Raw genomic sequence first — 26,830 nt, 5'->3', positions numbered from 1 at the left:
TATTTTCATGGAGCCTTTGTAGCAGAAGAGACTAAAGAAAGTTAAAACAATAAGGCACCCTTTTGTGATGTTCATATTAGTTCATCCTTGCATTCAGTATGGTCCAGCATTTTGATGCTTGAAATCAGTGATAGCCTACAGAGCAGCTCTTTTAGCCTACAGATTTGCTTTCTTAGAGCTATCTATTACTGTTGTTACACAACAGCCGAAGATTCAAATCATAAGGCAACCCACATTCCTCTTTAAAGGTGTTTGGATGAGATCTTTTGTCTTTTATAACTCACTGCCTGGTCCTATTATTGCTCCATGCAAAACAAACCAATTTTTTTTCTGTACTCTTCTTCCCTCCACTTTAAGAAAAGGGATGAGGTAGGGTAGAATTTAAATGTATTCTGTGATTCCTTTGGATGATGTCACATTTTTCAAACCTTAACTGGGAAAGGGCGATTTGAAAATGCTTAAGAAAAATATAGATGTTCAGTACTCAGTTAAAAATGTTCTGAGTTTTGATGATTTCAAAATGCAGATCAAAAAAAATCAACTCCCTTAATGTTTTAGCTTGCTTTGTTTTAATTAAGTCTTGAACCCATTCAGTTTCACTATACAAACTGATCTCCATGCATTACATATATCCACTTGAAAATAAAGAACACATATTAATATCAAGTAATAAATGGTTTCTAGTCTATTTTGTGTGTAATGGAAAATGAATGAAGGCCACTGTATTGTGTAAAATCTCCAAATCTGAAGTGGCAGGGAGAAAGGGAATTACAAGTGTTCTGGAGAGTCAGAACTTCCTCCTCAGGGGTGGTGTCAATCAATGCTACTAATGGAAAGATTATATTGGAATACAATTCATCTACCAAGAACTGGAGTGATTTCAGGCTATCAGATAGTTATGTGAGGCTCTTTTTAAGTAAACCATTACTTGGAGCAGGAACGGCAAACTTAAATATTGCATTATGTATTCTGAAAGACAACAGTCTTGTCTTAAAAACAAGCATATTATTCGGTAGTGCTTATTAAAGTAATTTAGTTTTGCAGTATTTTTTGCTTGAGCAACAGCATTTGTCTTTGTAGAAAGAAAGCTTATGGGTGTACTATACTGTTCTATATTATTTGTGTTGGGGGTTCTCTGTACTGATGTTCTAGTTATATATTAGTTTTGCCTGTTTGAGATGTAACAGTATCTGCACATTTGCTACAGAAATGTTAAGATCAAATTCTGAAATTGTAGTGATGAAGATTCTTACTTTGTTAGGAACTCCTTTCTAAAAGCAATAGGGAGGTGAAGCAGACAATTTAAAGCAACATCCTGTGTTTTCTTCCTCTGTAGATGATGGAGAGAAACAGCATAAACATTACACACTTTTATCAAAATCCACTCCAAAAGACAGTTCTCAGTTGCCTGCATTGCCATTGGTAGACCAAGGATCTCCATCTTACAAAGAAAGATTTATTCCTCCTGAGCTTAGCATCTGGGATTATTTCATTGCAAAGGTAACTTTTGGCTGTTATGACAACTAAATATTTTTTTATCACTGGAATGGTAGTTTTCTTTTTCTCTTGGTCTTTATTCTAGATGTAGATGTATGACAGAAGCTGCCTATTGTTATTATTCATATTTAGCCTTTTCTAAAACACTGCCTATAGGTGTATTTGAAACGGTTTAAGAAAACTGTTATTATAAGATAAAGATGTTACTGAAACAAGTTGCTTTTTACAGTTGCAGTGTATGAATATATAGGTGTTTATGGATCAGCTGTTTAGGTGAACAGGGAACCATGAGCAGCTTCTCACCATCAGTTTCAAATGGGTGAAATTAATGTGTATACTTACTGGAAATCAGATTATGTTCCTTTCTGTCAAGTCTGATGTGGCAGGTCTTTGTAGAAAGTTAGATAATTTCATGAAGTTATGTGGTGTATTTACGTACCAAATATTAGCCATATCAGCAAAATAAATACATAAGCAGTATTTTAGGACAAAGAATAAATTTGCAAATACTGAATAACACAGTGGGGCACTGATGATCAACTTACCATAAATATTGAACTCTGTAGGCAGATGACAAGAATTTCTTGTTATTTAGTCCTCTGAGCCTGTGGAAGAACTAGAGAGAAAAATACGCTGGTGGTTTTGGCTTCCATCTTACATATAACAAGCTTGCGTGTCCTATGTGTGGTTTAATATATCTGACATGAAAATAAAGCAAAATAAGAACTGGAAAACTGTTAATATTTTCACTTTCAGCATTAGACTAATAACTCTAATAACAAAAAAAAAAAGTTAAAGTGTTAAAATGTGCAGTGTTCTTATGCTTTTCATGAGGTGCAAACTTCAAATGCTACTGGACTGCGTAAGATGATATGCCTACTTTTTAATTAAAAAAGCGTTAATGATGTATTTTCTGAAAGATAATTGAAAACTAGATGTTGGGTAGAAGATGCTCAAGGACTGTTGTTTAAATTTTTAGCCTTTTCTTCCACCACAAAGTAGAGTAGAGTATGATTCAGAAGAAAGTCAGGAAAGTGGCGAAGATGATGAAAGTATTGACGGAGATGTGTTTGCACCAAATTCCCATAACCAAGAGCATTCCAATTCAAATTCATACAGGTCAGTAACTCTTCAGAATGCCAAGATGTTCTGCAATGGCTAGACTTGCATTTCTGGCCTGTTACTTTTGAGATAATATTCTGGTTACTTAATACTTCAAGGCAGTTCATTATCTAGACTTAATTTTTCACAATGATTATGGCATTCGTTTTGTTAATACATGGTATTGTGATTCTTGAATACAAAGTATTTAAAATATTCTAAAACACTATTTGTAGTTTTCAGCAGTTTATAATGAGGATTTAAAACTCGAGTTTAAATCCTAATTGTGAATAAGTTAAAAAAAAATTATTTTGATATTAGTAAATGACTTACGAGTGCTTTCTTGTTAGTTGGTCACTGATGAGATTGGCAATGGTTCAGCTGGTACTTCACAATTTGAAGATTTTCTACCCTTTGGCTGGACATGATCTTTCAGGTAATAAGCAGCAGAGTTATCTTTTCATACTTAACCACATTTAAAATCAGTAATGTATTAAATAAAATATATAGTAGCTTTATTTTTAGTTCAAAAGTTCTTAATTTTTCCACAATTAGAAAATAATTATTCTGATACTGTTTATTGTACAAGTATATTTATAAAATAGCAGGATGAGTGGGTGAGGAGTGCTCAGTAGTCAGCAGAAGTCTGAACATTTACGATATCTGTCTCATTGCAAACCTTAGTTTTTATAATTCAAATTACATCATTCCTACTCCTTGTGTCATAGAAACATGGAATAATAAGCGTTGGAAGATCTCTTCCAAGATGATCAAGTCTAAACCCCTCCATGTCATGGGCAGGGACATCCTTTGCTAGTGTGATTCTGTTGCTCAAAGCCTCATCCAACCTGACCTTGAATATTTCTCAGGATGGGACATCCTCAATTACTCTGGCAATCTTTTCCAGTGCTCACTATCCTCATTGTAAACAGTTTCTTCCTTATATCTAATCTAAATCTGCTTTCTTTTAGTTCAAAACCATTACTCTCAATAAAGACTTCCTCCATCTTTCTTGTAAGTCCACTTTAAATATCAAAAGGCTACAGTTATGTCTTCCAAGAGGTCCTGTTCTCCAGGCTTTCTCAGACTGTCTTGATAGGAGGTTCCATGGATTGCAGCCCTCTGATAATTTCTTGTGACCCTTCCCTGTACCTGCTCTTTGTGTCTCACAAGAGTGGGACTGTCACTCCCCTCATCCTGCTGGCCATCCCTCTTTTCATGCAGCTCAGGATGTGATTTGCCTTCTGGGCTGCAAGCACATACTAACATTTCGTGTTCAATTTTTTGTACACCAGTTTGCATCAGTCCCCTCCTCAAGCATGTCCAAATTCTTCTGAATGACATCTCATCTCTTTACCAAATCAGCTGCACCACTCAGGTTGTTGTCATCTGCAAACTTGCTGACTGTGCCCTCACTGCCACTGCCCTATGTCATTATCAAAGACCCTGGACTGTATGTACCCCTGGACGGTGTGTACTTGTTACTTATCTCCATGTAGACATTGAACTATTGACTACAACTCTTTGGATGCAGTCATTTGGCAAATTTCTTATCCATAGAATAGTCCATCCTTTAAATCCATATCACTCCAACGCAGAGGTAAGGCTGTTGAGTGGAACTCTGTCAAAGATCTTACAGGAGTCAAAAATAGATATCAGTTGCTCTTCCCTTGCCTACCAGCGCAGTTAGTGTATCATATAATGCCACTAGATTACTGAGGCATGCCCTTTTTGAAGCCATTTTGGCTTTCTCTCATCATCTGCCTGTCATCTCTATGCCTTGGCATAGTTTCTAGGAGGATCTCTTCCACAATAATTAATTCTTCTTAGAATTGGAGAAGACCTTTTCTATAATTAGCAACGATATAAAAGGATTAAAAAGATTGTGCTACTTGCAATTATCAAGTTGTGGTTTGAATAAAGCTCACTTTTGGAGATATTTGAAATACGCTTCAGCCTTCACATGTGGAATTATTTTCATTGAGATTATAATGGAGAAGGAAGAGGGTTTTATTGTTTACTTGTCTTTATAGAGCTTCCAGTTAGCTCCCCAATATGCCATGCAGTCTTGAAAACACTACAGTGCTGGGAACAAGTTCTTCTCCAACGTCTTGATCTATATGAGGGGCCACCTCAGCATTATATTTCAGTTCATACCTCTGAAGATGTCCTAGCTGCTGGTCCTGCATTGCTTCGCCATAAAACTTTACTTGAGCCTACAAACACTCCATTCAGGTGAGTCTTAATTTCTGGCTATACATCAAGCATTATATTGTTAGTGCATGTGATAGACCATAACTTTAACTACATAATGCCAGTTTCTAGATTTGTTCTAATCTGTTGTGAAATTGTGGGTACAAACCAGAATTCATGCACCTCTGGTCCAAAGAAAGATCAGGAAGAACAATCAAAAGGTTCTAATTTTTAAATTTCTAAGCTCACTATAGTGATGTTACATACTTCTGGAGAAAAAACTATGGTGGACAATAAAATAGTAACCTTTTTTCTCTGATAGGTAATTAAGGATGAGTGGCAGTGAACTAAAGACTTACCCCACCTTTAGAGGCAATAATAATAATACATTCTTATCAGTATCTTTTCCTAAAATCAGGGAAGAAATACTTAATGTTCATGATATTTGCATATTTGTGACTTAACATAATTTTGTGTTTAGCCAGAAAAGTGTGCTGGTTTTTTTTTAATTGTCACTTTCAAAATAGATTTCTCGCCTTTTAGTCTTACTACCTCCTGTGATTGCAGAATCACCAGAAAGCCTGCATTTTTGTTGCACAATACCTCATGATTGTTGCACTTAGTTTTAGGAGTGTGAATTTATTAAAAAGCAACAGTTTAACTTGTATCTGCAGTTTAACTTGTGATTTAAAGTTAGGCAGAGTTTGATGGGTTTTGGCCTGCCTTCAGCAGCTTTGTATTTACAAGTTTTGCTTGAGCATAGACTTTGCAGGCATAAGCATAAACACTTGAGGTATCACCTGATGATACAATTCTTCTTTTTCTTGAGAAGTCATGGTTGTTCCAGAGATGTTACACAAGTGATGTGGTCCTAGCAGGAAGTGTCAGTCATTCATTGCCCATGTGATAGAAGTACCCATTAGCAATAAACAGGAATTATCCGTGCTGTAAAGAATGAACTGGACTAGTACATACTGTTTGCTGACCTTATTGTTGTGTAATCTTCTGAAGAGATTTTTCTCACTTATCCCAAGACAGGAAGTGAAGGTGCTACATGGTCCTTTCCTTCCTTCTTTTGCACTTCCTCTCACATGTGCATTTGCCAGAAAGATGGTACCAGAATGCTTCTTGATAAATCTTGTCCAGTGTTTAAGGAGATGTAGTTTTGCTTCAGCATTTCTTCTGACTATAATTTGAGTAGAATATGAGATGATGCAGTCTCTTCTAAGTATGAGCATGATGAAAATACTTATTTTAACTTTGGTCTGTAGATCTAACAGTCATGTTGCGCTATCTGTGAAGAGGCTCTGGCAGTACTTGGTTAAACAGGATGAAGTCCAGGAAACCTTTATCAGAAATATTTTTACCAAGAAACGATGCCTAAATGAGGTTGGTATGTTGCATACAATGTTGCAGATCAGTCTGTGAACTTTTACTTCTTTGGCTGGCTTGTTTACTTTCTAGAGCATGAGTCAATAATACACAATAATTCCAAATCTACAGTATTTCATATTAAAAAATCTTTGTCCATGGTTCCATTAAGAACAAAAATAATTGCCATCTTAGTGCAGGCTGACAACTAGCTACAGTCAGCCTCTTTGTTGAGATTAGTATAAAAACTGCCTCAAAAGAATATCAAACTTAAAAATTTTGAAGATTAAAACCAGCATCCTAGTTGGTCAGAGTTCTGAAAGTTTGAGTTTGCCCCTAGCATAATCATTCTGGGTTCATCCACTGGTTTCTATCATGTTATGATTCCATTTTAATATGAAAAACAGTCATACCGCTGTTAATATTCTGTCTCAGTGTCTAGCTGGATTCTAGGTTCCAAATTCGTGTAAATATTTTGAAGTTGTGGTACTGTAATGGAGCTTTGGTTTTTTTTTTTTTCCTCCAGTTCAGTTACTTCTTTTCTTTCTCACCCCTACTCTCAGTAATTTGGAATAATTGCTTAGTGTAAAACTATGGAGTAGCAGAAGTGTGCCATTCAAACAAATTAAACATGTTGGAGAAAGAGTATTCACAACTAGTAAAGCCATGGCAATAAAGAGCTCTGTATGAGCTAATATTTGTCCTGTTACAACTAGAAAATTAGTTTGTTTGGATATTTGTGCCTAGTTGTGTTTAATACAGAGTGCAGTTAAAAGGAAATTATTCTTCTTGTCATGTATTTTGAAGTTGCACCGTTTTTGACCATGTGTTATGTTAATAGAGCTGTGTTGATAGGCTGTATTGAAAGCTATTTTGGACTATTTTAAATAGCGTTGTGTTATATGTTTCCAGGTAGAATCACTGACAGCCTTACACAGCATAGGTGTGTTGGCTTTACTTTGCGTCCTCTTGTGACTTATAAAATGTCAGTGGAAATGTTTATTTTCTAAAAGATTTAACGTTTGGGAGGAGCAAGATGCTGTTAACAGTACAGAACAGTATGTCTTCCATACTGAACGTAGAGTTTAAAATTTGATAATTAGTATTACTACTTAAAATACTTGTGTGTGCGCAAACATGTTGTCTTTCAGTTGTTCTGTGTTGGGGTAAACAACAAGGAGTTAAGGATTTCCTTGATACTTTGCCTGTTATGTCTTATTTATACTCTTTGTTCTGTGGTTGTTTTTTTTTTTGTGGTGAAGTCATTAGAAGAGCACAATGAAACCATGAAAAATTCTGTGGGGGAGCCGCACATCATCGATAAGGTACACAGTAGTGATGCTCAAATTAATTAGACTTACGTCATCATGAAATTCTCTCTTTTTGAAACAGTGCTGATCTCCCTGATTTCTTTTTTTTCTGACATGTCAAATAAACTTTAAAGTCCAGTTTTGTGAGAGAGCAAGTTAAACTAGTCTTGTTATAGAGCTGTGCCAAGTGAAGAACTGAGTTAGAGATTTGCCCAACTGACAAAAATTCAGTAGTACTATGGGGACCTAGTACATACAGAACTTTTCACCAGTGAGAGATAGGTAGAATAGATGCCTGTAAGTGAAGGTGGTTAACTGAAGTTAGAAACAGCTTGTTAGCATGATGCTAGTTTGCTACCAAAAATTTTCACTGAACCTTTGGTTTAAAGATGGTGATAAGTGAACCTGTACAACAACTATATAAATGACAACCACCTAACTTTATAGCAACTTTCAAAAAAGATTGATGTGAGACTAAAAAAAAAAGTAATACTATGGCTAGAAATGCAAATAAATGCTATGTTCTTCAGCTTTTGTTTTGTTTTGTTTTTGTTTTTTTTAACAAAACTAGTGAGAGGACAGAACAACTTGTCATGTTTTTGGGCTGCATTGTTAGTAATGTGATAAAACAGTATTACCAAGTAGGTTATTTGAACTGACTGGGGTAAAACCATGCAGTTTTATGCAGTTTTTTATACATAAGATCTCCATATCATCATTTTTTTGTTTTGATTGTAAAAACTATAGTCTACTTTGTATAATAGCTACTGACTTATTTCAGATTTTGGAAAAAACCTGCAGTTCTTTGGCAACACCATCTTACTGTTTTTCAGCTAAAATATCTGTATTTGTATCTTTAGAAGACCAGGGAATTAAGAAGTTGAAGGGGCAAGGCTGGGAAATGGCAGTTCTGGAATGTTTGTTTGTTTGTTTGTTTGTTTGTTTTTAATAAAATAAAAAAAAATTACATTTGTAGTTCAGGTTTGAATTTTTATGTCAGCATTTGTTTGGTAAGACCAAACCAGAATCTGTAATATATCCTTTAATACGTTCAGTTCTGAGCTCTTTAATTTTGAACTGCAGCACTGTAGTGCTGGCAGATTTTGGAATTTTGTTATGTGCTGACATATACCTGAATACATTTCTAAAATGCAAAAATGTAGACAAGATTCACATACAATATCAAGGGGAGGAAAAGAAATTATAGTAAATTTTTGTAGTACTGGAATGTGCAGGATTCCAGGTTTATTTAGTCATGGAGGATGGCGTATAAATATGATGACAAAGTTGAGTTTTATTTTCCTGTTCAGTATCTGTTTGCACCTTCTTTTGAACTGTTTCATCAGTTTCAGTGGGGAAAAGTGATGCCGAGAGCATGGAAACACAGTAAATTTTTTTAAAGAGCAAACCAGAAAGATTCAATTTTATTATTATCAACACCCCTAAGTGTTCATGTGTCCTCACTGGTTTTCAGCGTCCCTGAGAAACTTGAGAATGAAAACAGTACTGTGACTTCTGTGACAAATTACACTTTCTGTGTTGCTGTGATAATCTCCACATGGCAGGGGGAAGCTAGATTATTAGACAGATCAGGCCTATTATCATTATTACAGGTTATATGTGTCAAATTTTGGTAGAACTAAAACTGAGATAAAAATAGACAAAATTTCTTATGATCCAACGTTGGTCTCTGTACTTCCAGCAAAAAGCAGTGTTGTATAGAAGCCTGCATTTAACTATGCTTTACTTTTTAAATACAGGTAGAAACAGATCTGGGATACCCAGGAGGCAAGGCAAGAATAATCCATAAAGAGTCTGACATCATTACTGCTTTTGCAGTCAATAAGGTAAGTATAAAGGAAGTAGGATAATCTCATGGTGTTGTAGTCCCACCTGATAAATAGATGGTAGTCCCATTGTGAATGGATGCGGTATCCTTTGCCAGCCATCATGCTACAGCTTGAACTCTTAATGCTCCCTTCTTTAAAGTAGTTCATAATTTTTATTTGTAATTATACAGTTATGCTACAAATTGTCTTGGGTTTATGTTGTGTAATGGATTGAGGGAATGGAGAGGTGGCCTCTACTGTTTCTTGAAGCTTGTGTGTGGGAGTGTTTTTCCTTCTCTGTCAAAGACAACCAAGAAGTCATCTTTGCTTCTCTTGTATAATCATCTAAGCCTTGAAAGGTAGAGGAGAGGAGCCTGGCTGCAAACACTGTAGTATACTTACTGTTGCTTATCCTTCAAGGAAAGCAAGGAGAAACTAGAGCTACTTGAGAGTGTGATAAAATACAAATAGTGTGTACTCTATCTTAGATGCAAATAAACTTTGAAAAGAGAAATGCAGCCTTAGTCAGTTGATGTATATAGATTTGTAGACATAAATGCTTGGGTCTTGGAAACTGAAGAAGTATATGTTTCTGTGAACACCTGTACTATAACCAGAGAAAACTCAAGAAAGCACCTTTTTTAGTATTCCTTTGTGTGTGTTACTTTTTCCCAGGCGAATCGGAACTGCATTGCCATAGCATCGGGTCATGATATTCAAGAGTTAGATGTTTCGTCAATTTTAGCTACACAGATCTATGCCTGGGTTGATGACGACGTGGAAATAGAAAATAAAGGGTATACTTCTTTCCAATATCATAGCTGGACTGTGTATGAATCAGTGTAACAAAGCATGGTATTTAATGTTTGGAATCTTAACTTGTAATGTTGTTTCATTTATAGGGCTGATGATTTCTTAGTTGTACATGCTCGTGATGATCTGGTAAATGTTCAAGGAACTACTCCTTATACTCATAGTAATCCTGGCACGCCTATCAATATGCCTTGGCTTGGCAGTACACAAACTGGCAGGGGTGCATCTGTGGTAAGTCTCTTGTCAAAGATTAGCCTTACATACTCTATCTGTTTCTCTCCTTTTCTCTATTCAGCGTTGTTGGTTATGTTTTGCAATTAGCATGTAAGTAAATACAGACTTCAAGATGAGCTAGAAATATGGTTACTAGGCTAAAATACTGCAGAGAATTTAAGATACACCTACTAAGAAAGCAGAGTTTTTAGTAAAGCCATACATGCTTTGTTTACTTAAGATGTGTAATTTAAAAACAAAGAACCAGGGTTTGGGTAAGAAATTGTAGATTAAATGATTCTTTAATTACTTGAAGCCACTGTATCTTAAAAACATATGTTCAGGAGATTTTCAGAACACACATTTGTAAAGACTGGGTAGAAATGTTTGTGTGAAACACTGAAGTAGCTTTTTTTAAGTGTAATCTCAAGTTTCATTCTGAGTTTCACAGTACTGCAGTCTGGGAAAAATTTGGCTTCTTGGTTTCATAACAAAAATGAGGAAGGCAGGACTGCGGAAGTAAGACCAACTACAAGTATCATGCATAGTTTGAACTACTCATCATGTTGTTGTATGACTTTATCTCCAAAGCTGTTGTCAGCTATATCTTCTTTGGAGTGCTGCAGAAGGTCTCCATAACTCTGCTTAGTAGCATTATTAAATATCTCACTTCTGAAGATCTTGTATTAGAGGAGATAATTGGTCTCACTGTTCAGCATTTGTGAAATATGCTAGAATGAGAACACCCAGTAAAGTGTGACTATGTCCATATGAGCAAATTGATCCTTTTGTATCACAGAGGTGCCAGCTGCACAAGGGTAGCTCTTTTAGAAAGAGGTTCTGTGTCTGGAGTGAAGTGGGGCCATGAGCAAAAAGCTCAGATTGAATTCAGATCAAATGATAATTCTAGTTTGGCTGTTAACACACTTACTATGTTCAGATGCAAAACAGATCCCCTCTATTAATGCATATCTACTGATTAGTTAGCTAGGAGATGCTTATTTGGGGCCACTTAACTGGGCTGAGATGATCATATAAGATACCTGTATTTCCCAGTCTCCACATACATGTTCGGTTTTCCTGGATAACTGAATGCATTAAGTCTTGTGACTTGGCTGCACTTTGTAGCATTTAACAGCTCAGCATGAGTCTGTAAGTGATGACAGAATGAAAATAACCATATGTTAATTCATTACGTAGTTCATGTTTGAAAAGATTCACTCCTAATCACCAGTTATGGAGAGCATTTTAAGAGCAATGATATTATCCCCACATGGATAGTGGGTATTATGTCAGTTCCTACACCAGTCCCTTCTATTTAGGAACTACTGATCCTAGTGGCCAGTTTTGAAATTGGTCTCACATTCAGGTCTCTTCTGCAAGTATTCTGAATATGCCTTTGCCAATTTTGCCTTACCTCCTTTGAGAGAGATACATACACATATAAATACATACATACATATATGTATGTGTGTGTATGTGTACACATACACACATACACACGTAGGTATAAAATTTGTGTGTGGTTCTGTATTTCCCAACCAAGAAATTAGAGAGTCTATTAATGTAAGCTATTCTTATGTAACTTTCTGGTTTATGTGTAGTAATACTTTTGTTTCCTAAAGATAGATGGCTGTGCTTGTGTTGAATACATTTGCTGTTACACTTTTGGACTTAAATTTTTCTTGACATACTGTTTGACTGTGACAGAGTATAGAACCAACCACAGCACACAATGACACCTGCCCACCAGAGAGGGGAGACAAAGGTACTGAATGAAGGACAAAGTAAATAAGGGAACATGCTGGGTTTCTTGGGAGGAAACAGTGTTACTCTAGAAGGACTCAAATCTTGGGGAAAAACATCTTTGCAAAAATAATTTTGTTGCTAGTATTTGTTACTTTGTTCCTTCAGATACTGTTTTTGATCCTTGTTGCCATCTTAGCTTTTCCATAATTTTCAGTCCATTTGGTAGAGTTCACCATTACCAGCTTTTCAATCTTCCCTGTCTTTGCCTCACTTTCATCAACAAGGGAAACTATTTGACTCAGGCAGTTAACAATGTTTTATTAGCTTTAAGGTTTTTCTGTTACTCCTCTTCACTGTTTCCTGTTCATACAAGGTAAGTAAGGAGGCTTACCACCACATCCTTCAGAACTGTGTGTTTTCGAAGAGCGTTCTGAAGTCAGTGGCACATACTCTCAGCATTGAAACTCGGATGACAGCTTGTCTTCCAAACTAGTAGAACTGACATCAGTATTCACCAGTTTAATAACTGGTGGGTCGGATTTCAAGATTTTTTTCTGTTCTTCACTCTTTAGTGTATATTAGGCCCAAAGCACTCTCAACTCTCCAAAAAAACAATTTTCTGTTCTAGCCATCAGCTGTTGTTAAGAGGAAACAGGACTAGAACTGTCAAATATGAGCTAAATTGGTAATGGAAATATTTGCATTTGATGATGATACTTGGCTTCTAAATCACAGATGCTGCACCAGAGATTATGTTAGTCTAATATTGCAAAGGCTTGTTTCTGTAAGCTTTCATTTTTACAAAGGACACTCCAATAGGTGAGAGGAGGTCATGATGTATGCTTATCTGTTGAATGAAGGAAGGTGATTTCCCTTGATTTCTGGGTAAAAGTTAGTAGCTGTAAAATTCAACACAGCCCCTCATTAAAGTAACTGGAGGGAGGAAGGGAAAAAAAGGGGTGTCTGAATATCTTATTTCTTATCTTCAGGAAAGTGTTTTGAAATAAACTTGGGTAACTGAGAGGCATAAGGCCTTCTCAACAAATAAAGCTTTGAGAGTTGAAAAACGTAAAATGCTTTCAAAATATAATCAAGAGGATTACAAGTAATAACTCCATTAACCCAATCTGCAGGAAATTTTATCAAGAAATTATTTTCCTTCTAAGTATTTTTTCTTCCTTTTTGTTTGCAAACTGAAATGTGGAAAACTTTGCTTTTCAACTCTTCAGATCATATTTAGTAATATGAACCAAGTTAAAATTTGTAATTCATGTCTCCTTCAGTGTGACACCCTGACAGGATTGGAGGCCAGGGGAGAATAGCAGACTTAAAATACTTGATTGGCTATCTACTGTTTCAGCAGTGACAAAATACTGTACAAAATGACAGCAGTTGAAAGTCACACTTGAACTCAATGATCTTAAAGGTCTTTTCCAAACTAATGGATTCTGTGAAATGCCAGTTTGCTATTAATGTGTAGTGAGTGGTAAACTGTGGTGTTGACATTGCTCTGGCAACAAACTTTTGTTTATGTTACCACAAAGCTTATGAAGATATTAAGATAACACCTGGCATGGATATAGAATCATGGAATGGCCTGGGTGGGAAGAGACCTCTGAAGGTCATCTAGTCCAACTGCCTCTGCAGTAAGCAGGGACATCCTCAACTAGATCAGATTGCCCAGAGCCCTGTTGAGCCTCACTTTGAATATCTCCAGGGATGGCGCCCCAACCACCTCACCTGGCAACCTGTTCTAGTGTTCCACCACCCCCAAGCCATTGGCCTCATCCTATCACTACAGGCCTTAGCAAGTAGTCCCTCTCCATCCTTCTTGTAGGCCCCATTCAGGTACTGGAAGACCACTATTAGGTTTCCCCAGAGCATTCTGTTTTCCAGGCTGAAGAACCCCATCTCCCTCAGCCTGCGGTGCTCCAACCCCTGATGATTTTTGTGGTCCTCTTCTGGACCTGCTCCATCAGGTCCGTGTCCTTCCTATATTGAGGGCTCCAGACCTGGACGCAGTACTCCAAGTGAGGTCTCACCAGAGCAGAGCAAACTGGTAAAGCAGTAAAGTAAACTTAGGCCCTCTTTTCTCTCAAATGTTCAGTTATAAGCAAAATGAGTCCAACAACTTTCTGAGGAAAGAAAGTCCCCAAAGCAGGCAGATGCTTTTCAGAAGAACCAACAGGAGATACAAGAGTGAAAACTTAATTTTTGAGGGACGTTAGTAGAAAAGAAGGCAAGAAACATGCAAGAACAGTACAGATGGATTTCCCTGGTGAAAAATTGCCTTCCTATTGCGGGTTGGACTTGTGGATTTAATTAGATGGGGTTTTTATCTCAACTGCCTAAGGTGTCTAGTCTCCTTCCGACATGGAACACTTCCCCGTTAGGAATTAATCAACTAAGAACAGCAGCATCCTCGATAAAGTACCTTGCTTAAAGCAAAGTTTGAAATTTAGAAATAAAAGTGCTACTGAAAATCTGTTGGATTTGTATTTGCAAAATAATAAATGCTTTGGAAGCCTTTTTTTATTTACCAGTTGCTAGGCATATTGTTTGTTCTGGATGGCCACAAATAATTAATTTTCAATCAATGACAATAAATAACTAGACTTGCAAATATATTCCTTCCTATCTGTGACTTCTGTTAAAGTTTGTTTACCTCTCTCTTTACATGCTTCTGCCTCTGTCTTGCTTATCTTACAATATTCAGGAATATTCCAATAAATTTAATGGAATCAGAAAGGAATTGGCAAGAAAAGAGGTAAGACTGCAGTCTAAGGAGTGTTTGTATTTGAGCCCGTAAATCTCTGAAGCAAAAAGTTTACCTAGATGTATAAAGCTGCAAAAGTATTAACATCTGCACTAATCTTGGAAGAAATTTCAAAACCCAGTACTTACTTTCAGTAGGAAATTTGATAGAAAACAACATTCTGCAATCACTGATTATTCTAGTTCAGTAACTTTTTCTTCAGTAGTGTTGTTAATTATTTTATATTACTTTGTATATTGTACAGATGCTGAAGAAGGCTATTAATAATGTCAGAAGAATGGCTTCTCATCCGACATTACCATATTGTAAGTTTGGTTTAGTTAAAAAAAGTTACCTAATTATACATTTACTTATTGGTCCTTTTCTTAGTGTGCTGCTATTCTTGTACTAGCACAGTAATCTGTCTATGCTTTAAAAGTTGCTTACAAGCTCTGTTTTGATGAATATATTTTTAGTTTTTCAAAAAGTAATACTGGGAGATATAGAATGGCATTTAGAAACAAGGGTTTGGTTTTTTAATAGCAAAAAAGTACTGTATATATTTTTTCTGGTTTTTGCAACTTAGATGAAAGATAGTAGGAAAAAGAGAAATTATTATCTCTAAGTAAATACCTTCATATTTCCATACCATATAAATACACTTCTTAAATAAAAAGTACAGTTCATTAAGGTATGGATAGCACAGGTTTACATTTTTGTGATACCCACTAATCCTGCACTATTCAAAGTTCTGTAGCACAAATGGTGGCGCCACTTATTCTGAGGATGTTTTGAGCTGGTGTGAAATTGCTTAAAATTTTGCAGGCAACCTCCCTGCTTAAGTGCTACAAAACCTGTGAAAAGTCATGTAAATATTTTCTGTTGCAGACCTGACAGGTGCTCAAGATGGTAGTGTAAGAATGTTTGAGTGGGGTCATGCACAGCAAATCACATGTTTTCGGTCTGGTGGCAACTCAAGGGTAACTCGAATGAGATTCAATTACCAAGGAAATAAGGTAACTGGCAGAATGCTTCTGTATTCACAATTCTGGAATTGTAATTGAGCAGAAGCATCAGTCTTCAAATCCAAAGTTGTTTCTCCAACTTATGGTTAATTTCTCTGAGATGTTTTAAAAATTAAACTTTTTTTCTTCCTTCAGTTTGGAATTCTTGATGCTGATGGATATATAAGTTTATACCAAACAAATTGGAAATGTTGCCCACTTACTGGAACTTCACCTAAACCATATTTGGTAAGATGAAAACTAAATTTAGTTCTGTAAACTTGTGTTATGCTCTCTTATATCCTTCCTCTTCTAGAATAGTTAGGAGAAGGTAGTGATTGTGCCCATAACCAGTATTAATCAAGATTTAATAATATATTGCTACCATCCTGTGACAGACAAATTCTTAAATCCTAGTCATATTTACTAAGTTGAGAGTAGAAAATGCAATGTTAGATCTGAAATATTTTCTAAAGTTCTTTGAGACTTGGCAGTAATTGACTTCTGATTACTTGTCAATAATGCAGGACTGGGAAGTGTATTTCCATGAAAAATTAAGAGCATCAGAAGGTATACATATACCTTTATATCCTGTGTTCCTTAAATTGTTTTTGAAAAGCTTACTTTATTGAGGAAGTTTAAGATTTCATGCTTACCCAAAATATATTTCTGTTTTAATTAATAATTTTTCAACTGCAAATTTTCAGACATGGCAGTGCCATAACAAAACAGCCAATGACTTTGTTTTCATCAGTTCATCATCTTTGATAGCCACAGCAGGATTGTCTTCTGACAACAGGTAAGAACTGCTGTGGTAATGCAAAAAAAGAAGTGGTGCCATGCTTTTCCCTCTGCCCCTTCTTTCTCCTGTTTTGATAATTCTCCTTAAGCAGTTTAGAAGCAACATGTTATTTCTTTTTTCTTTGTGGAAGGCAGAGAGAGGCAATGCTCGCAGCTAAATTCCACGTGCCTATTAAAGGGGATTCCACAGAGAAGCACAAATCCTCTGCTCATGTTCTTTATGAGAAGGGGAAGTGGAGAGGGAGGTGTTGATCTCTCCTGTCTGATATCCATTGGTAGGATATGTGGGACTGGTTCAAAGATGTATCATGAGAGGTTAAGACTGGGTGTTAGGAGACACATCTTTACTGAGAGGAAACACTGGAACAGGCTTGCTAGAGAGACAGTCAATGGCCCAAGCCTGTCGACGTTGAAGAGGAGTTTGGACAATGCCCTTCATAACAAGCTTTAACTTTTGGTCACCCTTGAAGGAGTCAGGCAGTTGTACTAGAAGATCCTCGTAGGCCCTTTCCAACTAAACTAATGTCTATTCTGTTACCATGAACCTGTCTTAAATTGTTGTTAGAGATGCAAAGAATTTTGCATCAGTCTTCATTGCACTTTTATTTCTTAAGTTTTGATCAAGAAATAGCAAAAAGTTAATATTCAAATAAATTCAGCTACAGAACATTGTAACTCAATATAAATCCCATATGATAGTAGCTAATTATAGAATAATCATGTAGAGGGCATGTTTTTGCAGCATATGTGTAACTGTGAATGTAATTTGGGGTCTGCTCAAAAATAATCAGTGGAAGTCTGTTTATAGTGCCATTTTTATACTTAAAACAATCTTCTTAAAGTTCAGATGATTTTTCAAGTGTTCAAAATACTTTAGAATATTTGTTGTTGAATTAAAACATCTTTTTTTTTTTTTCCCTACAGAAATATTTGTCTTTGGGATACTTTGGTTTCACCTACAAATAGCTTGGTCCATGGTAAGTAAAACACAACCAGCAAGACGTCTTCATGATAAGTTATTGTGGGACGTTGTTTCAATATTAGCATTAAAATGTATTTGCCCGTTCTGTGTGAGTGCACCAGCAGAAATACAAGAATAAGTTTTTGTGAAATGATGTAGTGCTGCATATAAATGATTGGTTTCATGGACATAAGTGCCTTGTATCTTTGCACTGTAAGTGCAACCCCTGACAGCCAAACATTGTGATTTCTGTTCCTTTTTAAGATTTTTGAGCAATTCCTGCTTGTATTGACTGGCATGTCTTAAAATGACAAAATCTATAACACTGCCAGAACTAAAGTTTTTAGCACAGCTATGAAATACATGTTTGCAGGATATGTATCTTCAGTCTTCAATTGAAGGTACTTGTGGCTGTGTCTGTACTCATAAATCAGAGGCTTCACTCAAAATTGATAGGTTATGTAGTGGTTTTACCCCAGCCAGTAACTTCAAAACTCACAACTGGGGGTGGGGGGGGGGAAGAGATAACAAGAACAGTTTATAATAATGTCAAAATATAATAATAGTAATAATAATAATAGTAATAATAATAATAAAAAAGGGAATATAACAAGAGGAGAGAGAGATAAAAGCCAAGAAAAGACAAGTGATGCACAATGCAATCGTTTACCAGCTCCTGGATGATGCCCAGACAGTCCTGGAGCAGCCATGGGTCCCACTTCTTGGCCAGCACACCTTACTGAGCATGACATATTCCTTTGGCTAGTTTGGACCAGCTGTCCTGACTATGCCCCTTTCCAACCTCCCACGCTGGCAGAGCACAGCAAACTGAAAAATCTTTCACTTGGAATAAGCACTACTTAGCAACAACTAAAACATCAGTGTGTTATCAACATTATCTCACACTGAGTCTAAAATACAGCACTGTGCCAGCTACTAGGAAACAAATTAACTGTGTCCTAGCTGAAACCAGGACATAAATGTTAACCAAATGGTGGTACTATAGAGACAGCATTAGGCATACACATATATGTTATCTGCTTGGAGAATATAAGAATACATGTGTTTTTAGGGACTGTTAAGTATTTCATTGCCTTGATGAAAATCCTTTTCTTCAGGAAGTCATGATTATATAGTAGTTGTCTGAAAATACGTATGTGAATAAATGCACCAAATTCCTAGAAAATAGTGGGGTTTTTTATGACTGTATTGAACAAGCAGGTGTACAAATAAGATCTCGTGATCATGTAATTTTCAGAGGTGAACTAAAAGATGAATTTACATGCTATATTTGTTAAGCAGTGCCTTTTTGCTTCCAAAGATTGACCAATTGTATGGCCTATTGTGCCAAACAGTGTAGAATGTTTTAAATGATTTCTCTTTATGTGTGCATGTACAGTATTACAAAAACTCTTTAGAGGAATTATTCCCGTAAGTATCCTTATTACATTAACTTACAATTTTGTTGCAGTGGAACAGAAATGCATTTCAATGTCTGAAATATAGATGTAGGCCCAGAGAGAGTTGTGAACTTGTAATTTAAGTATGGTGAATGCTTATGCATATTGTGTGAGGTGTATGGAATTTCTAAACATAATTTAAAAAACTATTTGAACTATAAGTTCATATGCTGCATGCCATGTATTAGGATTCATAGTGTCTAGTCTTAGACATAGCTTTGTTCTAGTAACTGTAAGCTTCATTCATTTCTTCCACTCATTTAGAGGAATAGACATAGCCAAACTAATGTGAAAACCAGCAAATTCAATGTAAAATGACCAGTGGAAACTTAAAAGATACATGGGCAACTAATTTAGGAGGACATTTCTTTTGTGAAACATGCCTTGAAATAGTAGACATTAAGGAGTTTGAAAGAATCAGTTTCTGGTCAAGGCTTAGTAGTTTGTGATTACATAGGGATAGATCATACAGATCATAACTACTTAATATGAACACACTGCAACTTAAGGATATGTGATGTGAACCTGGGCTTACTTGTATATGATACTGCAATAAATGGACTGGTAGTGGTCAGTTGGGTTGCAATATCATAGTCACTGTTGCTCCTGCCTTGAACTGTTAGAGGTTGATGGAAAATTAAAACTAATATTACGAAATTGAAGGTAGCACTGCATGTTAATTTAAATTACTTTTCTTTGGCTTTCAGCTTTTATCTGTCATGATAGTGGAGCAACTGTGCTAGCATATGCTCCAAAACATCAGCTGTTAATATCTGGAGGCAGAAAAGGCTTTACATGTATAATTGATCTTCGCCAGAAACAGCAACAACAATTACTCCAAAGTCATGATTCTCCAGTTAAAGCCATTGCTGTTGATTCTATGGAAGAGTATTTTGTCACAGGATCTGCTGAAGGCAACATAAAGGTATTAATGAGGGGCCAGGAAGAGTGGTAAATATGGTGATATGTAAATTCAAAAAGAAAGACGCATAGGTGCGGAATAATCAAATGTCATACATTCTGCATTTGTTTTCAGCACTGACTTTCACATTTACTAATTTAGTTATGAAATATCAGTCTTAACTTGCAGTTCTTGTTTTAGTAAGTCTTACCATAGTCTCTGTATGTAACCTTTATTATAGGAAATTGATACTAATACACTGTAACTCATTACAGATTGCCACATATCTTTTCTTTTGCAGTTAGTCAGACAAATGTAAACTGTAGTCTGATTTCTCCAATCCAGTTACTGGTCAATTCTAAGATCATGGCAATTATTTTTACAAGAGATTCATGGTTTAATGCTTTTTCAGGTATGGAGTCTGTCTACATTCAGTCTTCTTCATACTTTCATCAATGAGCATGCTCGACAGTCTCTCTTCAGAAACATTGGGACAGGAGTCATGCAAATTGAGACAGGACCAGCAAATCACATATTGTCCTGTGGCGCTGATGGAACAGTAAAGATGAGAATCTTACCTGATAGGTTCAGCCCTTTAAATGATGTATTAAGAAATGATGTGAAACTTATGATCTAATATTATTTTCAGCATAGTGTATAACATTCCCCTTCTGCCATCCCTGAAAATATTTTTCCTGGAGCTAGCCAACAAAGCAGATACACAATGATAGCTTGTGCCATAAAGATGCTTGCTTGTCCCCTCCTGTATTTATTACCTGGACTTTTAGTCCCTGATGCCTTAAAGATTAACAAGATCCTTCAGATTTTGACCGTTGCCTAAAATAAAAGCTAAACATGAATCTGAATTATATACGTAGAGTATTATTAAGATGTTGCTGAAGTGGGTTACTCTTCGTTTTGAGGTAGTTACACCTGGAGCATGACATCTGGGCATGGCCTCTGCTTTCATTCAACACCCAGCCGCCTTCTAAAAGCAGGTTAGTCCAGATGGAAACCTTAGATAATACTACTCTTTCACTGTAGCAACCATAACTGTCTCTCTTCTTCACTTGTTTAATCAGTCAACAATAAAATTTATACCTATGTGTAGAAGAGAAACAAAGCCTGTACAAGTAGATACTCCTGACCATGCAAGCATTCATGCAACGAGCCACTGTCTGTCTCCTTTCCTGGCATCCAGGCTGTTTACTTCTCTAAGTTGCCTGATCTCTTTCCTCTCATCTAGGGTATTAAGAAACTGAAGGATGTTCTGTAACTTGTCTTCTGTTCTGTGGTTTGATTCACTGCCATCAGGATGGCAGGCTTACCTTTTAAAAAGAAATATATTTTTGACCCTGTACACTCCCTTTACAGAATATTGTATATATTATGGATATCTTCCTAGTAAAATAGTCAAAATTATGTGTGAAGCTTTAGTCTTGATCAGAAAGATACAGGAAGATGCCTCTTTAGGATATGGCACTAGAATTTCTTCAAAGACTATTTATTTACATGTCTGTAGTAGGAAAAAAAAAAAAAACAACCCCTAATTTATTTTTACATTTTTTTCCAGTAAGACTTTTATTTAGCCCAGAGATACTCAGTTCATTCTTAGCACTTACATTCTTGTTTGTCTGCTTTTCCTAAGTACTTTAAAAAAGGAAAAAGGAAAAGAGTTCAACAGAAAAGTACTTTAAGACTGTCAATCTTTGTACTGTATGTTTACGTCTGATGTAAAATGAAGGGAAAAAAAATTGGAAAGATGGATTATTTTTTTGCCAAAATGTTAAATTGCATGAGTTAAATTTTTGACCAAATTACTAATGCACAAAGCCTTTATGTCTTTTTCTTTTTTCTTTTTCTGTAAGTATTTCAGTTTGTTTTCCTGACTTGAAAGCTTGATAAAAAATTAATTTGTAAATTAAATGCAAGGCTGGATTACTTGAATGCCAATGGTGTACTTTTTGCTAAAAGATATTTTGTGAAATATAGCACCAAGATATTAACTGTAATATAAACTTGTCAAATTAGGAACTATGGGGATAAATAAAGCATAGCAGTTATGAAGGGCTTGTAAAATGAACTTTGTAACATTCTCAGGATGCTTCTCTCTTAAGAATATAAAAATGTTTAAAAAGATTTTGTAAAATGTTTTGAGGTCATTTTAAATGTATGTTTTGCAAGTTGCAGTGCAAACACTATGAAGGTTTTTATGCACAAAACCTGAATTTTCAAATTGTGCAATAAAAGGAATGTGAATGTTTTGTCATGAAGAAGCATGTGATAGCATTTCAGATTGATAACAGCTGTTCAGTGATTCAGTTGTAATTGTTCTTCCACAACACACGCTGAAACAGGAAGTGATATCAGAACAGTTTAAGTACAGTGATGGACCAGAGAAGTGATGAAGTGACACTACCTTCTAAACCAGAGTTGCCCAGTGCATATGTCAGTTGCTGAGAGGCAGGGTTTATAATATTCCTTATTTTTATGAAAGGAGGAAAGTAGAGTTAACAGTAGCACAATCCTTGAGAATCAACTGAATTCCTGACTTTGTAGCTGTTTATATACATGTATTAGTTTTATGCACCCACTGAACTGTTACATTCAGAAAAAGAGAATGTGCAAAAAATCATGGCAAGATGACATAGTTATGTCTCTACTGTTTTGTGTTATATCTTAATAGCTTTATTTCAAGCTCAGTTTCTTGTATTGGCAATCACAAGAAGGTGTCTTACCTGTGAACTGAGCAGATTTTGTATGTTATTTGCCAAGACATACAATGTTGTCGTTTTTCTGAGTAGAGCTGCACTATGAATAATTCTGGCAAACCTATGCTTATACCAGAGAAGTACTGGCTGTGATCGGGCATTTTCAATAATGTTTGTAAGTGACTGTAAGCTACTCTAAAAACTAAATTATGTAACATCACAATGTATTTGCCACACTTTCGTAATCCTCCCAATAAATCCTGCAGAATCTCAACCTTCTAGAATTCTGTATTGGCTGCTGCTACTTCATTTATAAATCAGTTGTTTACTTGTATGATATTCATTGATGTTTAACAATTTTTGTAAATCAGATTATTGGTAGCTTTCTTGTAATGATGGAATCACAATAAGTCACCTTCTGTTCAGTCTGAAACTTTTAAAGGGACATTCTCAACTTTAAATCTAGTCAGTGGGGGAAGAAGAGAACTTGAAATTCTTCCAGCTGTTGCTCTTACCTTCCACAAACTTCTGTCCTCCAGCAAGTAAAGCTTTCTCCCTGTCTCTATACAAGTTATTCAAAGAGAGGGGTAATAGTGGCTACCCAATGTTCTGGAGTTCTATGCTTGAAGTAGCCATGTGCGCAAATAGAACTTAACATTTCCATTTACCAGTGCATAACAAACAATTTCATGTCCAAGCAAGATAACTTAGCTTGTAGTTGACAATGTCCCCTTTAAATATCATAGATTGGTATTTGTCTATGTAGGAATACATAATGCAATCAGAGAATGTCATTCTTGTGTTGCTAATTGATTCAGTTACCTCAGATGTATCATCCAAGTTCTTTACTATTACTTTAGAAAGTTGTGAGTTAAAACTCAGGCGATCAGGGTACTTAAACTTGCATACTGTGTGACTTCTAACCAGAAGAATCTCAGCTGACAGCTGATGTTGCAGCATGTTTGTGGGGAAAGATGCAGATTTTGTACCACACTGCTGTGGCACAAGGTGAGCTTACACATGTTCTGTTGCATTATAGGAACCTCGCTACCAGTTACAGGAAATAAACTATTGAGATATCCTACATTAGGTACCACTCCCTTCCTGTTAAGAGCACCCAATGTTAAATTAGTTGCAGTAGATATGAAAAAAGCAACAGTGATTTAAAGGAAAGAAACTGGGAGACGTTCTCTAAGGTTACTTTTTCAAATGTTTATTTTTACTAAAAATAGCAAAACCACTTCTAAGGGCAGATTCAGCACAATGATCAAACTACTTTCTCTAAAACTAAAGATTGATTTACCGTATTTATTGGTGTTTCTTACTCCTCCCCATTTCTAGCTCCAAAATCTGCATGGTTTTGATCTTTCTCCTTTCCTGACTACTTTTTTTTCCTCTCTTTTTTGTTTCCCTCAAGCCTGAGTTTTCATTCATTAGGTTTTCTTATATTAGCTTTTTGATGGTTTGTGGTTTTGTGTGTATTTGGGGTTTTCTCTGACGTTTGTAATTATTGTAATCTGTCAGGGGAATAAGGCTGATCTGGTGATGGTGCTTTCTGTTATTTTCTTCCACAAGTACCTTGCAACACAGGCAGTTAATTTTATCTTGAAGCCTGTGAAGTTCTTGGAGCTTTGAACCTTTTAACCTTTAGAAGAGGCATGAAGATCGGTCTGCTTATTCTGGTTATGCCAAAATTACAAGTACTCAACATACAGCTCAGTAGTACGAAGAAAAATGTATTTGGAGTTTGCCTTTGCAATAATTTTAATTCCTTTTGTGGTAGCAAAGTGGGGAAAGAGCAAAGGAAAAATGTACCCCAATGTGTAGCACTGAGACTGCCGATCCTTTGCAGGTGTGTTTTAGTTTCCCCTTCACCTGACGCTTTTCTCGGTTGTGTACCCTGGGGTGGAGGCAATCTAATTGTGTTGCCTCTTGCTGTGCGCCCTGCCTGACCCTCGCATTTCCCAGTGGCTGCACGGAGTGAAAAAGATGGTGGTGGGAGCTGGAGCGGGACTAACACCAGGCAGACCCCACTGGGGCTGCCCCTGCCCGTAGCGGCGGGACTCCCCGCCTTCCTCCTGCCGCCCCCGGGCGAGCGGCGGTGCGGGGAGGACAGAGCCGCCCCTCTCTTTCTCCCGCCCCGCCGGGAGCCGGAGGTGCCTCAGCCGCGCCCGCACCCCTTCGGCACCGCCGCTCTTGCCGTCAGCCCCGAGGAGGCGCCGCTGCCGCCCCCGCCCCGCGCCCACACAGTAAGTGCCCCAGTTTCGTGGTGTGGGGTCCCCCTCTCCCCGCGCTGGGCAGCCCCCTTTCCCTGCGCGCCGGCGGAAGGAGTGGGCGAGGGAAGTACCCCGGCATACAGGGCGGGCCCGCACCCGGCGTCGCCTCAGCGGCCAGGGAGGATTTGGGCCTGGCTGCCCGGCCGTGCCCCGGCAGCTTCCCCAGTGAGAGGTCGGCCGTGTTGAGTCCTGGCTGCCTGGCGGCTGCAGCTGACGGATTTTGGGGCGGCGCTGGGACACAGAGCTAGGCTCTTAGCGCTGTCCCGGCGTTACTTTGGTGTCAGCGGAGGGCGCGAAACGCTGTGGCCGGAGTCGAAAGGGAAGACCGGGGGGCCAAGGGCCAGAGCCCGGGCGCGGCGATGCTCAGCGGCTCTCCGCGCTGTGCAGCCCTGGCACTATCTGCGTGGGAGCTTCCCAAAAGCAGTCGCGTTGAAAGTTTCGTCACCCAAAACTGTATTTGGTTGAAAGCTGTACGTGGGTTTCTGTTCTGGGAAACCCGACCGCCCTGCTTCTCTTCCTGGGCAGGGAATGGGGCCTTTTTCTGCCCTCAGAGATCTCTCTGCTTTCGCCCGAAGGCAGCCGTCCCCCTCCCGAGAGTGTGCCCAAACACGCGCCGAACATATCTATGGCTCTTGGGGCAGAAGTAACACGGCTCAGCTATGCATGGTGCTGTTAACAGACCAACTTTTCTGGCATACGTGAGTTTGGTTTCGAAATAGTACTAGCAAAAATTCTGCCAGTAAAATTATTTCCTGTCTTATTTACGTGCAACAAACTAAATTAGAGAGATCACGGTTCCGTGTGGGCTTTTTTTTTTTTTTTTTTTTTTTTTAAAGAACCCTGGTTGATCAGGGTTTCCATGCTGGAAGCCTGTGCCTCTAGAGGGGCATGTTCTCAGACTTTCACAGACCACACCTGCGCATTGCTAAAGCAGAACGGTGTCCCGCAGGTATCTTGTTCCAGGTGTGCTCCTTTGTAAATTATTTCAGGTAACTGACTAGTGAAACTACTCGGATTACAAACTGCCCGCTCAAAACTTTCCTGAGCATTCGGATATGCCAGTTACGGAGCTGTCGTTTGCACTCACTGCCTGTGTTAACTGCTGCCAGCTCTGCTTCTCTCTTGTCAGCTCTTCATAGGAGATTTGTTTTGAAAGAGCACTGATAGCAGAGCCCAGCCTTTACAACCTTTGTGACAACAGACTAGCCGTTCGGTTGCCACAGCCCTCAGGTCTAGTCTGAAAACCGTCGTTGGTCTGAGCCTAATCACTTCTGGGCATCACTGTGAGATGCAGACTTATTTTGCCTTGTTGGCAGACCCACGGCGGGTATTGCAGGGGCAGCACAACTCAGACGGTGCCCTATCTAGAAAGGCACCACACCTAGATGGAGTCATGATCCTGCATGCCATTCCAGTTCTCGTGGTGGGAAGTACTTTAGACAAGATGGGTGTTGTTCGAAAACAGGAAAAAAACATTCACAGTTGTGTATTGCTTATAACTCTTAAGGGTTTTGGTGGGAAACTTTTATTTCTTTGTGGTAGAAGTTTCTGATTATTATTTTTACCCTGCAGTGATTAATGGGCATTTTAGTAAACTTTGGACTCAGTCCATATGTGAGCTGTTAAAACTTGAAATGAAACTGAATACATTCCCTTCCTTATCATGCTACTTAACGTTACTGTCATATATCGCTACTGTAAAAAATGTAATATGTTGTTTGCAGACCTCAAAATTTTAACTGAACTGGTGCATGATGCGTATACTGCATGTTGTGTGAGCAGGATACATTTTTACCTTTTGCCTCATTTAAAAAATGATAAATTCTGAAGAGAAAGAAACATCCTTAAGGAAATCAGCTACTCAGGTATTTGGAGAAGGTGTTTG

At 37.5% G+C, this 26,830-nt stretch overlaps 1 protein-coding gene across 6 annotated transcripts in view; it reads left to right on the top strand.

Annotated features, from left to right (window-relative positions):
* The window catches only part of DMXL1 (Dmx like 1), an 81,626-nt gene extending 59,819 nt beyond the window's left edge, over positions 1-21,807 (top strand). For 3 of the 6 annotated variants that reach the window (XM_054397507.1, XM_054397506.1, XM_054397505.1), the window contains 15 exons: positions 1,322-1,500; positions 2,477-2,616; positions 2,949-3,034; positions 4,632-4,833; positions 6,063-6,180; positions 9,233-9,319; positions 9,977-10,098; positions 10,204-10,345; positions 15,097-15,157; positions 15,720-15,847; positions 15,992-16,084; positions 16,543-16,634; positions 17,561-17,613; positions 19,765-19,982; positions 20,371-21,807. In XM_054397507.1, coding sequence (XP_054253482.1) covers positions 1,322-1,500; positions 2,477-2,616; positions 2,949-3,034; positions 4,632-4,833; positions 6,063-6,180; positions 9,233-9,319; positions 9,977-10,098; positions 10,204-10,345; positions 15,097-15,157; positions 15,720-15,847; positions 15,992-16,084; positions 16,543-16,634; positions 17,561-17,613; positions 19,765-19,982; positions 20,371-20,595 — 1,946 coding nt within the window. In that variant the 3' untranslated portion in view covers positions 20,596-21,807. Of the gene's footprint in view, positions 1-1,321; positions 1,501-2,476; positions 2,617-2,948; positions 3,035-4,631; positions 4,834-6,062; positions 6,181-7,424; positions 7,488-9,232; positions 9,320-9,976; positions 10,099-10,203; positions 10,346-14,792; positions 14,844-15,096; positions 15,158-15,719; positions 15,848-15,991; positions 16,085-16,542; positions 16,635-17,560; positions 17,614-19,764; positions 19,983-20,370 lie in introns of all 6 variants that reach the window. The other 3 variants (XM_054397508.1, XM_054397504.1, XM_054397503.1) reach the window with 2 other exon arrangements.
* Positions 21,808-26,830: the final 5,023 nt, after the last annotated feature.

The sequence above is a fragment of the Indicator indicator genome, chromosome Z, assembly GCF_027791375.1.
Source record: "Indicator indicator isolate 239-I01 chromosome Z, UM_Iind_1.1, whole genome shotgun sequence".
Classification (NCBI taxonomy): Eukaryota; Metazoa; Chordata; class Aves; order Piciformes; family Indicatoridae; genus Indicator; species Indicator indicator.
The sequence above is the reverse complement of the archived record's forward strand: the minus strand, read 5'-3'. Positions and strand labels throughout refer to the sequence as shown.